This window comes from Narcine bancroftii, chromosome 2, assembly GCF_036971445.1.
Source record: "Narcine bancroftii isolate sNarBan1 chromosome 2, sNarBan1.hap1, whole genome shotgun sequence".
In the NCBI taxonomy this organism is placed as follows: Eukaryota; Metazoa; Chordata; class Chondrichthyes; order Torpediniformes; family Narcinidae; genus Narcine; species Narcine bancroftii.
The window spans coordinates 95,702,032-95,720,968 of NC_091470.1; the positions used below are offsets into that span (position 1 = coordinate 95,702,032).

Sequence of the window (18,937 nt, forward strand, 5' to 3'; positions counted from 1 at the left end):
GAGGTGGATATCGGTCCAGTATGAACAGGATGGGCCAAAGGGCTTTGAGTGAATGATGCCAAATACCTGGCTTTGCGACTGCAGCTTGGGAGATCCTTGACAAGGAAGAGTGCAGAGGAAGAGACAGTTTATAAGTAAAGGCATCTGAACCTGTCGGGGGCGTGCGGCAAGGAGTACTCACGTTTTTTACACCTGCACTCTTTAATGCGCCTGAGGTCGGAGATGTCGGAGTGACAGTCGGTGCAGTAGAAGTTCGCTCTAAAATCCATGGCAAAGGGAGAGAAGGGCACAGTGAATACACCCACTCCTGGTCTTCATGTATACTATAATCCCCCGGAACAGGACTTCCACACCCCAGATCCATTCAACGGATCACACACCTCAGGGGTCGACAGCGAGAGCCCCCGAAACAGGTCCCACACCAGGGTCAGGAGTTGCTCAGTTCAAGGCAATGGATCAGGAATGGACACCACACTGTGGGAGGGGCAGTCCTGGGGGGATTTCACTGTGGGAGGGGCAGTACTGGGGGGAGGGGAGTCACACTGCAGGTCATGGTCTCCATTACTTGGAAGACAGAGAAAGGTAAATGATTTCAGCGACCGAAATGGGGTTTGGATCGAAAGAAGGTTTTGTGTGTGTGGTGTGGGAGTACTCAGGCAGACGTCTTGTCAGATGAAGTCCGCTGCTTGCAAGTAAAACTCTGCTATCTCCAGCTATGCAGTTCCAGCAATTAGCTGGCAGTTTGCCAGGATGGATTTTCTCCACCACGTAACTATCTTTGCCCTAATTTGCTCGTTAAAAGCTGAACATCGGTGACTCCACTGCCAGTTCATCACTGATTAGCACGGCGCTCGGGTGTTGATGACATTTCAGCGGCAACGTGAAGGCCTGGGAACCTCGGCCTCACCTTTGAGGAGTTTGGGAGGCTTTGGCGGATTTCCAGGGAGCCAGTTCGCGAAGCATCTGGGGATTTCTGATCATCGCTCTGCTATCTCATCGTCTGGGTAAAAAGCTCACTTCTCAGACTCTTGTCTTGACGTAGGGAATACAGGAGGGTGTGCTCTGAGGTGGACTGAGTGAGCATGACTTCAATCAACATGAGTCTTGCCCTCTCCTGATATGTTTTATACAGTGGTCTAGTTTGTTTTTTGTAAATATGTCAGTTCCATCTTCCAAAAGACCTGGGCCCTGCAGGAGTTGCGCTGGGCCAGCGACTTCAACAACCCCTGTGGCCAGGAATATTTTGCATCACTGGAAGATGAGAATGGGGTCATGATACTTGTCCCCAACGATCACGGTTGGAAAATGCACAAAGGCAATGGTGGGGAGTGATGATACCCCGGCCGTTACAGTGAGTGGGAAATGGAGGGGAGATCGGTGATTTGTCCATGAAGGTGATGGATCTGGTCACAAGCTGAGTCAATTCTTGGACTCACCATCCATCTCTCACTTCAGCGGTTTGGTTGAGACCGCATGTTCACGGAGATTTGGAGTGTGCGAGGGTGCAGCCCCTTCTCGAGTGCGTGAAGGGATGGCTCCTCAACATCTGGCTGCATTTCAGCCCCACGCTCCTGATGTTTGGGCACCCAGTACGGAGGAGGGAGTGTTAGTCAAGAATTGTCCTCGTAGGTCTGGTACTGGGCCTGGCCAGGACAGCCAAACATGGGTTCAGGCAGTGGGCAGTCAAGGGTTCAGCTCGGGGCTGAATGCCTGTCCCTCTTCTGAGGAGATCTGTGTGCTACGTCTCCCTGAAGAAAGATACTTGGTACTCACGCAGTTTGGAGGGTCTCTGGGAACGGTTGGACCCTCAAGGATTTGACAGTATTGACTGGGATAATCATGTTTCAGTTTGTAACTTATGTTTGTGTGAATAGCCTGGATTGTGTTGATAACCAATTGTAGACCAATGTAGTACTTTGAGTGATGTGGGGGGGTGGGGGTGGGTTATTGATTTGCCACCAGAAAGGTTAAAAAAGAAAAAGGGGAAATGCAGAGGGAGGAATGTAAATTCAAGGAGGTGTAATATTCCGGACCAAATAAGGACTGAGAATTGATTTCAGGACAGATGATCACTCGCATTTGGCAAAACCATGTAAAACACTGCCTGCTCTGGGACACGCGGTGTGATAAATCACTGCTCTGGTCACTAAACTGTGACATGTGGTGTGACAGTTCACATTTCTGGGACATGCGGTGTGACATGTCACTGCTCTGGGACACGAGGTGTGACAGGTTACTGCTCTGGGACACGTGGTGTGACATGTCATTGTTCTGGGACACGTGGTGTGACTGGTTCCTGCACTGGGACACGCATTGTGACACATCTCTGCTATGAGACATATGGTGTGACACGACACTGCTCTGGGACATGCTGTGTGACACATCACCTCCCTGGGAATGCGGTGTGATTGATCACTGCTCTGGGACACGTGGTGTGACTGGTCACTGCTCTGTGACAAGCGGTGTGACGCTGTGTGATTTACCTCAGTACCAGGCTCCGTTTCTTGGCAATGAAAAAGCCGAGTGTTTGTTCGTGAATTACGATGCTGGTGTCCGGGTTGATCAGGATACTGTGGGAGAAAGAGGAAATGGGAGCAGCGTAAATTCCATACATTCACACGACTCAGACCCACTCCCATCTGATACACTTCCCCGAGACACATTCCCCCGACACACTCACCTAACACACTCTTCCCCAACACACATCTCCCGGCTTGCCCCTGCACACTCAAACATCTGTGGATCCCACTCTCCCAGACCAACACTGACACAATACAGGCACCATTGTTCACACTTTCTCTGCCCAGGCACTAGCGTTCACACTTTCCCCTTTAGGCACCAGTGTTCACACTCGCCTCTGTCAGCCATCAGCGTTCACTGTCACCCCTAGTCCCATTACATCCAAGAGATAAAGCGAGGGGTTTACAGTGACTGGTGTACATTCTGGCTCCCGCCTGCCTCTGGACCCGAGCTCTGACAGCAGGGCCGATGCCTGCACTGGCTTCAGACACCAGTCAGCCCCATACACAGGTCAGGCACTGGTTACATGTGTACATATCCCTGGACACAGATATGGGGCTGTGGAATTCACCAGAGGCAACCAATCAGAGTGTTGTCAACTGTGACTAGTTCACCGAAGAGCTTGTTAATAGACTGACCAAAGGTTGGGAGTCAGCTGACCAGTGATCACATGACCAGTTAGCCAAGGCTCCCCCTTCCCGTCTGGGTGGTTAGGGAGGGGTGATAAACGCTGGACTTGATGGTGACACAGGTGCATTGTGGGGGCCAAGTCATTGGGCAGATTTAAAGTGGATCAGTTCTCCATCAGGGAAGGGTGTTAATGGTTCTGGGAGAAGGAGGGGAAATACATCAGCCATGATTTGAATGGTATAGCTTGATGGGCAGAATGGCTACATTCTGCTCCAATATTCTGTCCTGTGGCACAAACGTGGGAGAATATCACATGCCCTACCTACCTGACCGACTCGTCGCTGGTCCGGTACTGAATGGCAATCAACAGCAGTTTCAGCTTAATGTAGCACAGTCTGTAGGGAGACGGCAGTGAGAGGTGAGTGACCACTGCCCGTGCAGGGATTCACCCATCTATCCCCACATTCCCCTGCATCCGAGGGGGAGCATGGGCTCAGGGAGAGGCCACCTCATTCACCTCCACTCACTCCCCCACTCTCCCCCACCTTCCCCTGCATCCAAGGGGGAGCACGGGCTCAGGGAGAGGCCACATCATTCACCTCCACTCACTCCTCCACTCTCCCCCACCTTCCCCTGCATCCAAGGGCGAGTACAGGCTCAGGGAGAGGCCACATCATTCACCTCCACTCACTCCCCCACTCTCCCCTACCTACCCCTGCATCTGAGGGAGAGCATGGACTCAGGGTGAGGCCACATCATTCACCTCCCCCACTCTCCCCACCTTCCCCTGCATCTGAGGGGGAGCAGGGACTCAGGGTGAAGCCACATCATTCACCTCCACTCACTCCCCCACTCTCCCTCACAATTATGTCTCTGTGTTACTTGAGAGGCTTCTTAAATAATTTAGAGATGCGAGATTTAAATAACAGAAGAGACTTCACTTACTGGTGTCTTCCACCATCTCAGGAAACAGTTCTCTCACACACACACACACACACACACACACACACACACACACACACACACACACACACACACACACACACACACACACACTTACATATACATATGCCCCCCAGTGGTGCACCTCAGTAACTACAGTGAGAAGGGTGTATTCTTACATGGTTACAAAATAGTTCACCTTATCCTGACTATATTACATCCCTCCTCGAGATAAAGAAAAATTTAGTGTTCTTTATCCCTTTCTTTCCAGTGCAACTTAAGTAACTGAACTTGTACACTGGTTTATTTGCAGAACTATTTTTAAATAGTCCTTATCAATATCGTTATGCAGCAGTATGTTCCTTAGCCATCTTGTGGATTTGGCTGCGATCGTCGGGCTCTGTGTTGCTGGTGCACATGTAGGTGATGGAGCTGGTTGTGTTTCACTTGACAACTGCTTTGTTGATGTTTCGGGATTAGTGCTTGTGGTCTCTTCACCTGATACCTGACTTAATATTGGTGTTTCCGGCTTTGCTGGTATTAAAGCTTTCTGCTTCATCACATCTTGTGTTGGCCGGATGTGAATTCTGTTCCTCCTCAGCTGATTGCCAGAGTCTGTCTTGACAATGTATGATCTTGGTGACTCAGCTTCTCTGATGACCTTTGTTGGGGTCCATGTTTTCAGCATCGACTCCTGAATATGCACATGCTGCCCTCTGAAGAGTTCCGGCAGTGTCTGTGCATGTCTGTTATAATGCTGGCGTCCTTCTTCTTGTGGGTTACCTGTGCGCTTTACTTATCAACAACAGCCAAGCCTATCTAGCTTCTTAAGATTTTACATCAAATACACAAACTTTTGTTTGACATTATTTGTCAGGAGACATGGATTTAATTTTACTCAATTAAAGAGTGTAACGTGGATCAGATTTAATGCCAGTTTCCTTCATTAGCAAGGATGTAACAGTGGAAAATAGTAGTAGAGTAGTCCAACTTGTTGTTTGTGGCATCAGTGCTGGCTTATTGGACATCATTAAATTGAACTTCCTTTCACAGTGATGTTTTCTAACTCATACACAGACCAAGCAATAGCTGTAGATGGCATCTGGTCAATAACCCTGGCCTGAACTCCCTTAAAATGCCTGAAGGCACAAGGATGTTGAGGGAGTTCAGAGCCAAGGATTCCTGTGTGTTTAGTAGTGTTTTGCAAACATCCAGTGGTGATACAGTCCCTGCCGTCGCACCAGAAAGAACGTGCGAGGAGGGGTTATACTGCGTTACGGGGCCAGAGGACTCCAAAACCCAGCAACAGTAGAAATTCACCAAGATAATGGTTACTTCAACAAAAGTTGCTTTTAATTTTCTTTAAACATAATAACAAGATCAATCTTAAACTTATTAACTTAACCTAATGTAACCCCCTCCCCCTCTAATTCTAAGCACGTGAGTATGTAATGTGTATCTTTTCAGGAAAGTTTTCTGTTTCACAGTCCAATCATTCAATTCTCACTTCTCCAAGTTCAGGCAATTCTTAATCTGTGCACAGAATTCAACATTTATGAACCTTCACCAGGCTTTGGCACTTAAAAGTTAATTGGTTACCACTCTTGTTGTGTTGGACACACACAAACTGATTCCCTCTGATCAGCCACTTCAGTGTCTTGCTGAATAAATTTGCCCCATCAGGGTTTTCCAAATGATAATCTCATCTTCCAGGTCACCACTGAGTTCTTCTTCTTTCCCTGATTTCAGGAGAAACACTTGAGCCAGTCATTTCTTCTTGTGAGAACCACAAGGGTTTTCAACAGGCTGAACTCAGAAATCACAACCCATCTTCAAAATGGGGTTTTTCACCAAGCCTGCCAGCTTGCCATTTTGCAGCCTAACTGCTACTATTGAACTGACTTCTCTCTGTCTCTCTCTGCTTATAAAAACCTTACAACTTCTTCCAGGGCTCCAATCCCAATCTTTGAAGGATCTTATCAGCCTCTCTGTGCCTGGACTTTATTGCCCATACACAGTAGATCAACGTTCTTCATTGCTTCTGCAAAGCCAACTGGCGCCTCAATGTCCGGCTTCAGCAAAGCTCTTGCATTTTAAATGAGATATATTTTGTGAAGTGTTACTCTGTTTGTGAAGCATAACCTACACTAAACCATATTCTATCTTTCTTAAAGACATATTTTACCCATAACTATTCTAACACCCCCCCTAACAACTGTCTGTGAGGATTCAACTTTTCCTGCAAGAACTCATTTGTTATGAAATTAACAGCTTGGCAGGGGATGTTCATAGTCAGTTGGGTGGTGTATCCTCAGGAGAATGCTCCAGCCCCTTCATGTTTCCACACCGTCCTCATACAGTCCAACGCCTGTTTGTAGGGAGAGTTGTACATCTGCATCTTCAGCAGGATTCATGGTTTCATCGTGAAACAAAGTCACCACACATCCTGCTGCACCATTGACCACGTGACTAATAACACCCAGATGGATGGTGTCATTCAATGTCTTTTTAATCTTTTCATAGCACGCAAAATAGAGGGCCTGTGCTGGCCTGGCACCAGTGGCAGTCACATTTTAATCCCCTCATTGGCCTCCAAAAACCTTCTGTACCACCTACCCCTGCAGCCCAAGGGGGAGCTGGACTCAGGGAGAGGCCACATCATTGACCTCCATTCACTCCCCCACCTCCCCCTCGGAGTTTTCCTCATTAGTCAGACACTGGAACACGTGAGGAAGGCACACATGGAAGGACCACACTTTCTCGGGACTGTGAGCAGTCCCCGCCCAGCCAGCCATAGGAAGGATGTCATTGAGATGAACAGGCTGCTGAGATGGTTCCCAGGACTGAAAGGATGAATTGGAAGGAAAGACTGTATAGGCCAGGACTTTATCCCTGGAAAGTAGGAGGGTGAGAGGGGGACTTTACAGAAGAGGGGCATGGATATGGTGAATGGTCAGATGTTTTCCCAGAGCAGGGGAAAGAAGGAATAAATCCATGAAGGAGGTCAATCCAGAGGGCCGTAAGAATCTCCCACAGTCAGTACAAATTGGAAACAATGCCTCCTCATCACTGACGATCAGCATAGACACACCCCAAGGATGTGTGCTTTGCCCAACTCTGATTTTCGGCAGAATAACAGATGGCAATGAGGAAAAAAAGTGTACAGGAGGGAGATGGATCAGTTCCTTGAATGGTGTAACGACAACTTTGCACTCAACATTAGTAAAACCAAGGAGATGATTGTGGACTTCAGGAGGAAGTCAGAAGAACATGATCCAGTCCTCATCGAGGGTTCAGTAGAGGAGAGGATCAAGAACTTCAAATTCATGGGTGTCGATGTCTCCGAGGATCTGCCCTGGAGCCTCCACGTCGATGCAATCACGAAGAAGGCTCGCCAGTGGCTATACTTTGTGAGGTGTTTGAGGAGATTAAGTAGGTCACCAAAGACTCTTACAAACTTCTGACTTGTGGCATCACTGCCTGGTCTGGAGGCTCCAACTCTCATGCCAAGAATAAACTTCAGAGGGTTGTTAACTTGTCCTGTGACATCACAGGCACCAGACTTCACTCCATCGAGGACATCTACACGAGGCGGTTTCTTAAAAAGCAACCTCTATTCTCAAGGACCCCCACCACCCAGGCCATGCCCTCTTCACTCTGCTACCATCATGAAAAAAGTACAGGAGCCTGAAGACGAGCACTCAGTGACACAAGGACAGCATTTTACCCGCTGCCATCAGATTCCTGAAATGATCAATGAACCACAGACACGGCCTCACTTTGATTTTTTTTCTTTTTCTTGCAGGTGGTTGGCTGCTGCAAAACAACAACTTTCATGACATGTTCGTGACAATAAATTCTGATTCTGGTCAAATGAATCTAATTCAGATTCAGTGACAATAAACTTGACTTAATGGGGGCCCAACCCAACCTTTGCCCAGAAAGCAGTGAATGAGTGGGATGAGCTGCCAGAGTTAGAAGCAGGGACAATTACAGAAGCATAGATCCATAGAACATTACAGTGCAGAAACAGGCTCTTCGGCCCTTCTAGTCCGTGCCAAATTACTATTCTGCCTAGTCCCATTGTCCTGCACTCCGTCCATATCCCTCCCATCCATGTACCTATCAAAATTTTTCTTAGATGTCACATTTGAGCCAGCATTCAACAATTCAGCTGGCAGCTCATTCCACACCCCACACTCTCTGTGTGAAGAAGTTCCCCCCATGTTCCCCCCAAACTTTTTCCATTTCACTCTTAACCCATGTCCTCTGGTTTGTATCTTACCTACCCTCAGTGTAAAAAGCCTATCTACATTTACTGTCTGTCCCCCTCATAATTTTAAATACCTCTATCAAATCTCCCCTCATTCTTCTACGCTCCAGGGAATAAAGTTCTAACCTGTTTAACCTTTCCCTGTAATACAGTTCCTGAAGTCCAGGCAACATCCCAGTAAATTTTCTCTGCACCCTTTTAAGTTAACAACTCTAGTTTTGGTCCTGAAGCTTCAGCTAATCAGCTCCTGCTCCACTCCCACTCCAATTGCCTCAGAGAGCACCTACCAATATCAGTATGGAGTTACTCACTCACACACTGCAGGAAAGGTCATACCAACAAAGGACTCCGACAAAAATTCTGTGAAAATTTCTTGGCTGACTCCCTCTTGGTAAATATCAAGCCAGGTTCCGGTCTTGTGCTGGAAGTGAAAAGAAAAGTTCTGAAAAATCTTGGCTTTTAAAAATGACCCGGTCCATTCCCCTCCCCAAAACCTTGCCCCTTTGTATTGAAAAGGGTCATGGCTGTCATTTGACAGCACTGTATCTACCTAGTCGGAGAACACACCAGCTGCCAATCAAGGATTGTTTGATTCCGCCCCTCCCATTAGAGCACATGTTGCTGTTGGATCCATGTAAATGACCTGGACTGCATTCTCCAGCCTGCCTGTACTTGGCCTTGGGGCATTGGCTGTTGTAATTGGATTAACCCTCCTAGCACCAAGCCATTTGTCTCTGCTAATGACCTAGGCTGGACCCCCCCAGCACTATAAAGGTGCCATGTGTTTTTTGTTCTCTCTATTTGCCAGGTTAGGACCACCCTGCTTCATTCCAGACCTAGAAATGTGGAAGGACACTGGAGAAACTGTTGTTATGATGGTAACATCATTGTTATGATGGTAACATCATAACATCATATGTTGGGAGCATTTAATTCATGTCCCTTGTAGCATAGAGTCATGTCTTCACTGAGCGGTGGGGCATCTTAGTGATTTTTTTTCTTGATCATTGTATGTACCAGTCCGTTTTGTGTGTGTGTGTGCGTGTGTGTGTATATGTGTGTACATATGCATGTGTATGCATGTGTGTATGTGTGTGCGTGTGTATGTGTGTGTGTGCATGTGTATGTGCATGTGTGTGTGGGTGGGTGGATGTGTGTGTGGGTGGGTGTGGGTGTGGGTGTGTGCGAGTGTGAGCTGCATCAGTTACCATTTCCCACACTTGCCTTTATACATAAAATCCTTCCCTCCCAAAACTGTGTTCAGAGTCCTTGCCTTTGAGACCTACCAAACTGGTTTCCTCACTCACAACACCCTTCCTCCTACCTCCTCCATCATTCCCATCCCTCTGCTCCCTCATCCTTCCCACAAAATATTTCCTGATGCGGCTTCTCCTGCTCAGTGGTCAGGATTTCCATCACCCACCTACAACATGATCCCATCGCCAGGCCCATCTTCCCCTCCCCTCTCCACTTTCAGAAGGGACCACTGCCTCCAAATCTCCCTTGTCCCTTTCCATTAATCGTCCCCTTGGCACCTTTCCTTGTGGCCATTGGAGAGACTGGACACAGATCAATACCCTTGTGTACCACCTCCAGCAGTGGGAGATCACTTCGCTCTGTCCGCATCAGTGTCATGGATCTCCCGGAGGCCAGTCACTTCAATTCTGCACCCACTCTTACACTGACATGACTCTTTATGGCCTCATGCACTGTTAAACCCAAACCACCTGTAAACTGGGGAGGCAACACCTAATTTTCCGTCTGGGCCCATTCCAACCAGACGGCATTAACATCGACTTCTCCGGTTTCTGCTGGACTACTCCCCGTTTTCATCTCTACCCTCTCTCTTCTTTCCTCCAGCTCTCCAACCCTTCCCTCTCCATTCACAGAGCCATGCCCCCCTCCCCCATTTTGCTGCTGTGCCCTCCCTCCCTTATCCACCTAGTCCCTCCTGCCTGTGGGACTGTGCCCCTGCCCCTCCCCATTACCATTTTATCCAAACGCCTGCCCACATTTTGTTGGGGCGCCTGCCTACATTTTGCTCATACTTTGATGAAGGGCTCAAGCCTGAAACGTCGGTTCTGTATCTTTATCTTTGCTACATAAAGGACTCTGTTTGACCTGCTGAGTTTCTCCAGCCTCATGTTTTTACTTCAATCACGGGGTCTGCAGACTTTTGTGTTCTACTCCTGATTTTTCTTTCTCTGTCCAACTCTGAAACCATTCGGTGCTGTTGAACAATCCATTATGTGGTACTAATGCCCATGCTAAACCCTGCCTCTAGAGGGAGTAGATAAGGCCACTGATCTGCTGAGGGTTCCTCTTAACTCCTACCCTGTGTCTGGGGGTACTGGAAGGGATGTAAACACTGAAATACTGGAGGAACTCACCGGTCTCGCAGCATCCATAGAAGGTAAAGATTGTTACCTCAAATAAGGGCTCAGGCCTGAAACCTCCGTAATCTATCTTTAACTCCTATGGATGCTGCGAGACCAGCCGAGTTCCTACAGCATTTCTGTGTTTTCACTGCAATCACGACGCCTGCAGACTTTTGTGTTCCACTCAGGTGGGAAAGGGGTGAGGGGAAGGCCTCACCTTGTTTAAAGAAAATTCCTAAACCTGATTCCTTCCTCGAAGTTCCATCTTTGGTCCACACATAGGCCTGAGTCATGCATGGACCATAGGGCATGCCTGTCATAAATGTCACACACTGGTCATATGCCAAACATGGACCATGGGTTATGCCTGTCATACATGTCACTCCTTGGCAATGTGCCACACATGAACCATAGGTCATGTCTATCATACATGTCACATGCTGGTCATATGCCACACACACAGCATGGGTCATGCCTGTCATACATGTCACTCCCTGGCCATGTGCCACATATGGACCATGTCATGTCTGTCATACATGCCACTCCCTGGTCATGTGCTGCACATGAACCATGGGTCATGCCGATCATACATGTCTCTCCCTAGTCATGTGCCATACATGGACCTTGGGTCACACCTATCATACATGTCACATCGCAGTCATGTGCCAAACATGGACCATGGAACACGTCTCCTCACCTCCATCTGGGACTTCTTGATGAACAGGTTGGCGAGGAGTGTGGAGAAGCCGGGCACAATGCAGTTCTGAGCGATGAAGCCCATCTTCAGTTCATTCAAACAGATCACGCTGTCTCTCTGCTTCATGTTCCAGCTCGGGAGGTTCTGCAGGTACACCTGTTCACCACAGAGCACACACATAGCAAGCTGCATTCAGATAGCGCCCACTGAAAACAGCAGGGCAGTGGGCTCAGCAGCTGGTGGAGGGGAGGGGAAGGATGATGTCGTGAGGTTTTGGACCAGCCCACAATCGTAAAGCAGATTTTCTGAACATTTATGTACCCAAAAAAAGCAGATAATATATTCTTCCGGTCCAGCCTGATGCACCCTCAGCATTGCCTCTCCAACAGTGGGATGTTTTCAGTATCCACATCGCCCCTTAATCATTCAACGTCCAAACGTTACCAGAATTACATCAATCTGCAATTCAGACTATTCACACAAAACAAGTTACAAATTAAAACGTGATTATCTCCACTGATACCGTCAAACCCTTGGGGATCCAACCATTCCCAGAAACCCTCCAACCTGCCCGTGAGCACCGAGTGTCCTTCTCCAGGGAGACACAGGCCCACAGGTGTCCTCAGAAGAGGGGCAGGCAGTCAGCCCGAGTTGAACCCTCGACTGCCTGATGCCTGGACCCATGTTTGGCCGTCCTGCCCAGGCCCAGTACCAGACCGATGAGGACAATCCTCGACCGACCCGCCCTCCTCTGTTTCGGGTGCCCAAAGATCAGGAGCGTGGGGCTGAAATGCAGCCAGAACTTGTGGAGCCATCCCTTCACGCACGCGAGTAGGGGCTGCACCCTCGCACACTCCAAATCTCCATGACCACACGGTCTCAACCAAGCCACTGAAGTGACAGACAGATGGTGAGTCCGAGAATTGACTCAGCTCTTGACCAGACCCACCACCTTCATGGACAAATCATGGATCTTCCCTCCATTTCCCCACTCGCTGTAACGGCCGGGGTATCATCACTCCCCACCATTGCCTTTGTGCATTTTCCACCCGTGATCGTTGGGGACAAGTATCATGACCCCATTCTCGTCTTCCAGTGATGTGAAAAATTCCTGGCCACAGGGGTTGTTGAAGTCGCTGGCCCAGCGCGACTCCTGCAGGACCCAGGTCTTTCGGAAGACGGGTCTGGCATATTTACAAAAACAAACAAACTCGACCACTGTCTAAAACATCAGTCCATAACAGGAGAGGGGAAGGCTCATGTTGATGGAAGTCGTGCTGACTCAGTCCTCCTCAGATCACACCCTCCCGTATTCCCCACGTCGAGACGAGAGTCCGAGAAGTGAGTCCTTTACCCGGACGGTGAGATAGCAGAGCGATGGACAGAAATCCCCAGATGCTTCGCAAACTGGCTCCCTGGCAATCCGCCAAAGCCTCCTGAACTCCTCAAAGGTGAGGCTGAGGCTCCCAGGCCTTCGAGATGTCTCCGAAAAGTCATCAGTGATGGATTCACCGATGTTCAACTTTTAACGAGCAAGTGAGGCAAAAGATTTACTCCATGGTGGAGTAAATCCCCCCGGCAAACTGCTGAATCTGTGTAGTTGGAGACAGCAGAACTTTACTCACAAGCAGTGGACTTCTTCTGAACAAGATGTCTGGGGAGTACTCCCACACCTCATAGACAAAACCTCCTTTCGATCCAAATCCCATTTCAGCCATTTCAATCATATCATTCCCCGGTGGTGCGGACCGGGACTTCTGCACCACTGCTCCCACAGGGTGACTCCCCCCCCCCCACCCCGTCAGTACTGCCTGATAATTTGACCCTCCCTCAGTACTGCCTATCCCGCAGTGCGACCCCCTTCAATACTGTTCTGCCCACAGTGTGACCTTCTCTCACTACTGCCCCTCTCTCATAATGAAAAGAGACATCTGGGTCAGTGTGTTAAACACACTGCTGTCAGTTGCCTGTGGGTGGGTGGGTGGGTAGATGGGGATAGAGTGGTTATAGTTACCAGGAGACAATGGGGAATGCGGCTCATGGAATTGCTGAGAGCCAGCACAGACTCAGTGGGCTGAATGGCCTCTGATAGCCATGAACCTCTGTCTATGAGAGCCACTCACCTTGCTATGGTACTGCAGCACCTGTGCGATTATTCGGATCTCCGGACAATACTGTTTGACAGCAATGACCCTGTAACCAGACAGCAGAGAGACGGTGTGACCCCACGTCAACCCCATCATCCGGGAAAGGTCTCGTCCTCTGCTCAAGGAGCTGTCAGACCAGCCTCCCAGTGCCCCCCTGAGGAGCATGTCCTGATGAGCCGCTCCGATTTGGAGCACTGAAGGTCAGTCCCAGGGGTCAGGGAGGAATGTTGGGATCTGGTGCCAGGAGCCAGGTTTCCTGGGAGGAGGGGTGAAGGGTTTTAGGGGCAGCATGTAACGGTGTCAGGGTACAATTCGGGTCATTCTGTGTGCGTCAGACCATGTGGAGGTCCAGGGGGGTCAGGGTAAAATTCAGGGGTCAAGCTGTGTGCGTCAGACTATGGGGGAGAGGGGGTCATGGGGCAAGGGTCAGGGTATAATTCAGGGGGTTGTGCTGTGTATGCTAGGCTATAGGGGGGGAGGGGGTCATGGAGCAAGGATCAAGGTTCTCCCTTGATTACCTCTCACCTCATGATGTTTGCAGAATCTTCGGCTTCAGGATTGAGGCAATTCTTATCTGCTAGAATCAGGCAGGCATTCGCCTTGTCCAGCTGCATGGGGGTAAAGGGAGGGAAGGAGGAAGTGTGGAATGGTGGGAGTGTGGAATGGAGGGAGTGTGAGACAGGGAGGGTCAGGGAGGGAAAGTGGGAAGGAGAGAGGAGGGAGAGAGAGAGGGAAAGAGGGAGAGAGAGGAAGAGAGGGAGGAAGAGGGAAAGATGGAGTTCACTCATTTGGAGGCAACACAACACTCATGGATTCCGTTTGCCTGTGATCATGGTGATGGAATCATCGACCACATGCAGACGGTGACACTTCCAGGTACAGTAAGATCCCATTCCCACCCCGTTAAGCCGCGCCGTGGGCATTTGGGATAGACAATGGGGATTGCCCATGATGTACACATAGCTGTGTGCCCACTATGGGGATTGGACATGACACCAGCCGGTTTAAGCCAGTCAACGTGGAACGGTGCAGGAGGTAGAGAGGCTGCCTGGCAGCTCCAGAGAGCATAGTTTGAACCTGACCTCCAGCGCTGAATGTGCACAGTCTACTCATTCTCCGTGGCCTCGCAAGTTTCCCCCGGGAACCCCGTTTCCTCACCACAGGTGTCAGATGTGTAGTTCCTTGGGCGCCACGGTTGGTGTGGCAGTCAGAGTAACGCTGTTACAGCGCCAGTGATCAGGTCCTGGGTTCGAATCCTGCACTGTCTGTAAGGAGTTTGTACGTTCTCCCTGAAGGCTCCCTGTGTAATTGGGTGGTACAGGGTCATGGGCCGAAAGGGGCTGTTACCGGGCAGTACGTCTACATTTAAATCTAGGTTGGGTGGCTACTGTAAAATTGCCCCAGTGTCTGTTTGGGGAAAATGTGAATCATGGGGACCTGAGAACAAGTTGCAGGACAACAAGGAAATACGGAGGGAAATGGACCCAGCATGGCCCTCGTGGGCTGAATGGCCTTTGTAGCAAGGACCAGGAGCAGACCCAGTTTTCACCTCCCATTTCGCCCACTGGTTCCACGGCAGAGTCTGAGGGGCAGATTCCAAACCATCTGACTCACCTGAATCCTGACTAGGTCTGTCGGCTTCAGCACAGATCCTTGAAAAAACTGCATCTGGGTGATGTGGCACTTGAACAAAGCCTGCAGCTCCAGGCCTGGGTTAAAGCTGCGGAGGTGCATCAGCGAAAAAGGCATCAGTTGGTGCACAGATCCCACCGCTCAGCCCTCAGAGAGACGGCTGGTTCTACCATCAGTGTGACATTTCCCTCATCCCGTCCAATTCACTCCGCAGAATCATCCACTGCCACAATCTGCTAGAGAGAACTCGTGGAACTCTCTGCTGCAGAAAGTTCACGCGATACACAGTAAAATCCCTGGTATCCGGAATTTAAGCAACCGGCAAAAAAATCGTGGAAAATAAAATTTAAAATTAAAATAAATAAGAATAAAATTAAAGGTTAAAAAATACACGTTTAAATTTGTAAAAGTAAATGTTCTCTGAAGTGACGCACAACCCCTTGGTGAAGATGGGAGTAAATATTCAGCCAGCGGAGGCCTTGGTCAGGCTTTGCTCGTAGCTGCTGTTTGAATAAAGGTGTGTGAAACAGCACCCCACTCGTCGTTGGGGTGACTCTCTTAAAGGGTCTCCTTATCCCTGCTGAGTAAGAGTCACCCCGGTCAGAGGCTTTATCTGTAAACTTTTTGGGGGAGGAGTTTAATTATCCATAATGTTATTGTTTGTCTTTCAGACAGCTCTGTGGAGGGGGAGGAACCTGCAGATGCAGCAAAAGTTAAATGTTTTCAAAGAATGTGACTGAAAATAAAGTAAAATGTTTTAAGGTTTATTCATGCAAGTGAACTTTGTTCAGTGTAAGGACAGTAAAGTAATTTTGTCTTTTAAACTGTTTATTCGTAGTGCGTGTATTTGTATTGTAAGAGTGAGCCTCAAGCAACCGGAAAATACACTTATCCAGCATCTATCAATCCACATAGGTGCTGGTTACCAGGGGTTTTACTGTATTCAGACGGAAGTTGGATGTGGCCTTATTCTCTAAAGGGGTCAAGGGATATGGTGCAAAGGCAGAAATAGGGGAGTTTAGGTCAATGGTCATATGGAATGGTGGTGCAGGTTTGAAGGGCTGAATGGCCTTCTCCTGCTCCTATTTTCAATCACTTAGGCTGGAATCCTTCATGAAGTTCTGGCGAAGGATGTGACCCAACATGTCCACCATTCCTCTGCCCCTGGATGCTGAGTTCCAACAGCAGAGTAAAACAAAAGTCTGCAGACACTGTGGTTGAAGCAAGAACAAACAAAGCTGGAGAAACTTGGCAGGTCAAACAGTGTCCTTGATGCAGCAAAGGTAAAAATACATAACGACGTTTCGGGCTTGAGTCCTTCATCAAGGTCTGAGCAAGGCGCCTGAACCTGGTTTTTGACCAGACCTTGATGAAGGGCTCAAGCCCGAGGTGCTGATTATGTATCTTTACCTTTGTTGTCCTGTTTGACCTGATGAGTTTCTCCAGCAGGGTGTTTGTGGCATCTGCAGTTTCCTATGTGTTTTCAGCAACTTCCACTGAATTAGTTCAAAGGTGGGCAGCTCAGCCTTGGCAGAGACCACCCCGACACTGACAGGGAATCAGAGGCAGCTCTCCCAGACTGCCCTTCCACTGGGAGTCTCCTGCACGATGTCTGGACCACAGTACCGGGGAGCCCATGTCCCCGTGCACCTCTGGGCTGGCAGGTTGGAATGTAAAATCATCTACCTGGCTCTCATCTGCCCCAATCTAACCCCACACCCACCCTGCCCCACACCCATTCTGCTCCACCCTGCCCCATCCCTCCACCTCACACTCACCTACACCCACCCTATTCCATCCCACACCCACCCTATTCCATCCCAAACCCCCCACCCCACTCCCACCCCCACACTGCCCTACCCCATCCCACACACCCTACTACGCCCACCCTGTCCTACCCCAGCTCCCCTACCCACATCCACCCTACCCCATCTTTATCTCAACCCCACCCCACACCCCACACCCCAGGCCTTATTCTGCCTCTCGCCCACCTGAATGGGGGCACAGGCCCAGGGAGCCAAATAGCCTCCCCAGTCTCCCATCCCCGGACCTTGGCCCCACCAGGAAACCGGAGCAAGGCCCCACTGTCCGTACTCACTCCTCCATGATCACAATTTTTGTGGAACTCTCTTCTCTCTCTTTCTGGGTGAAATCTTTCAGGAACTCGTGCAGAATGCTGAGTGTGATGTGTCCACACAAGATGATGTGCCTACCACAGATCCAATGTACAAAAAGCCGTCATCAGTATCCTCAGAGGTGAGGGGCCCAATCCCAAGGGTGGGATGTGGTGCTCTGCACTGAATCTGTTCTCAGGTGGGCCAGGACTGCAGCCCCCAGTGGGGCCCACCCTCCAGGAAACAGGGAAGGAGAGGGGCTATTGGTGGAGAGCAGCGTTCTTTCAGGAAAAGCCCAGCCCTCTGGGCTGCTGCTCTTGTGACCCATCTCTTCCACTTTTCGACCCCCATTGGTTCCTGCCGAGGATTCCAGTGCAGGGGCAGGTCAGGGGTTGGGTAATGGCTAAGGGCAGGGGCAGCCAAAGTACAGCCCCTAGTCAACTGCGACCTGTAGCCCACGTTTAAGTGGCCGGTTCACAAAAGAAATATGGCAGGCTGCCGGAGCTGCTGTTAACGGCAGTGCCGGCGCTGGTGCGGTCCCACGGAGAGCGGAGTCTCCCCACAGGGTCTAACCACCCGGTCAGACTTAAACGGCTTGTTAAAGGAGCCCACAGTGGTTGAAAACTGCCAGGCTTAATATCAGTTGGCCTGCGACTCCTCATATTTGTCTGTGCTCGGCCAACGACCAGAGAAGTTTGGCCACCCCTGCCTTAGGGTCTCCTTCCTCCCTCCCCTGCCTGATCCCTGGCTGTGGCACTGGGCTGGCGGTTGGCCCAGGGTTTCAGATCCCAGCATGACCATTGGAAACCCACATCACCCCAGCCCATTCAACCTACCCCTATCCTGCCTCTACTGAGGGTCTGGCATGCACGGTAACCTTGGGTCTGAATGGATGAGAAGGTCTGGACAGTGTGATGGAGTGGGGTGGTGGGTGGATGCACTCACTTCTTGCTCCTGACCAGGTGATAGGAGCCGGTGTACTTGCGATGGCTCCCAATCAGTTCGATAATCTCAGGGACGTGACTTGCAAACAAGGCCTGTTGGAGTTGGCAATCGTCCACATTACAGAATCAGGCGAAACGAGGGCCCTCTCCACAATTCATCACCACCACCCTCCCACACAGCTCAAAATTGTGTCCCACACGAGTTCCACTGCCCCATCCCTAAACCTCTCACCCCCACCCCTCTCACCCCTCTCATCTCTTGTACCTCACCCTTCGCCCCTCACTCTCACCCCTCACTCCTCACCACTGTACCTCTCACCCCTTACCTTTCGCCCCTCACCACTGTACCTCTCACCTCTCTCCCCTTCCACCTCACCCTTCGCCCCTCACCCCTCATCCTTCACCCCTCACCACTGTACCTTTCACCCCTCCCACCCCACGCACCTCACCCTTCGCCCCTCACCCCTCATACCTCACCATTGTACCTCTCACCCTCACACCCCTTGCACCTCACCCTTCGCCCCTCACCTCTCACCACTGTACCTCTCACCTCTTGCACACCCTTCACCCCTCACCCCTCATCCTTCACCCCTCACCCCTCATACCTCACCATTGTGCCTCTCACCCTCACACCCCTTGCACCTCACCCTTTGCCCCTCA

At 50.0% G+C, this 18,937-nt stretch overlaps 1 protein-coding gene across 10 annotated transcripts in view; it reads right to left on the bottom strand.

The window, feature by feature from the left end:
* The window catches only part of LOC138753921 (calcium-activated potassium channel subunit alpha-1-like), a 103,707-nt gene that overhangs the window by 43,087 nt on the left and 41,683 nt on the right, over window positions 1-18,937 (bottom strand). For 9 of the 10 annotated variants that reach the window (XM_069917477.1, XM_069917475.1, XM_069917474.1 and 6 more), the window contains 10 exons: window positions 18,279-18,370; window positions 17,318-17,428; window positions 15,202-15,307; window positions 14,113-14,195; window positions 13,564-13,633; window positions 11,441-11,596; window positions 8,677-8,786; window positions 3,477-3,545; window positions 2,484-2,570; window positions 182-258 (listed from right to left, as the gene is read on the bottom strand). In XM_069917477.1, coding sequence (XP_069773578.1) covers window positions 182-258; window positions 2,484-2,570; window positions 3,477-3,545; window positions 8,677-8,786; window positions 11,441-11,596; window positions 13,564-13,633; window positions 14,113-14,195; window positions 15,202-15,307; window positions 17,318-17,428; window positions 18,279-18,370 — 961 coding nt within the window. The remainder of the gene's footprint in view (window positions 1-181; window positions 259-2,483; window positions 2,571-3,476; window positions 3,546-8,676; window positions 8,787-11,440; window positions 11,597-13,563; window positions 13,634-14,112; window positions 14,196-15,201; window positions 15,308-17,317; window positions 17,429-18,278; window positions 18,371-18,937) is intronic. The other variant, XM_069917476.1, reaches the window with a different exon arrangement.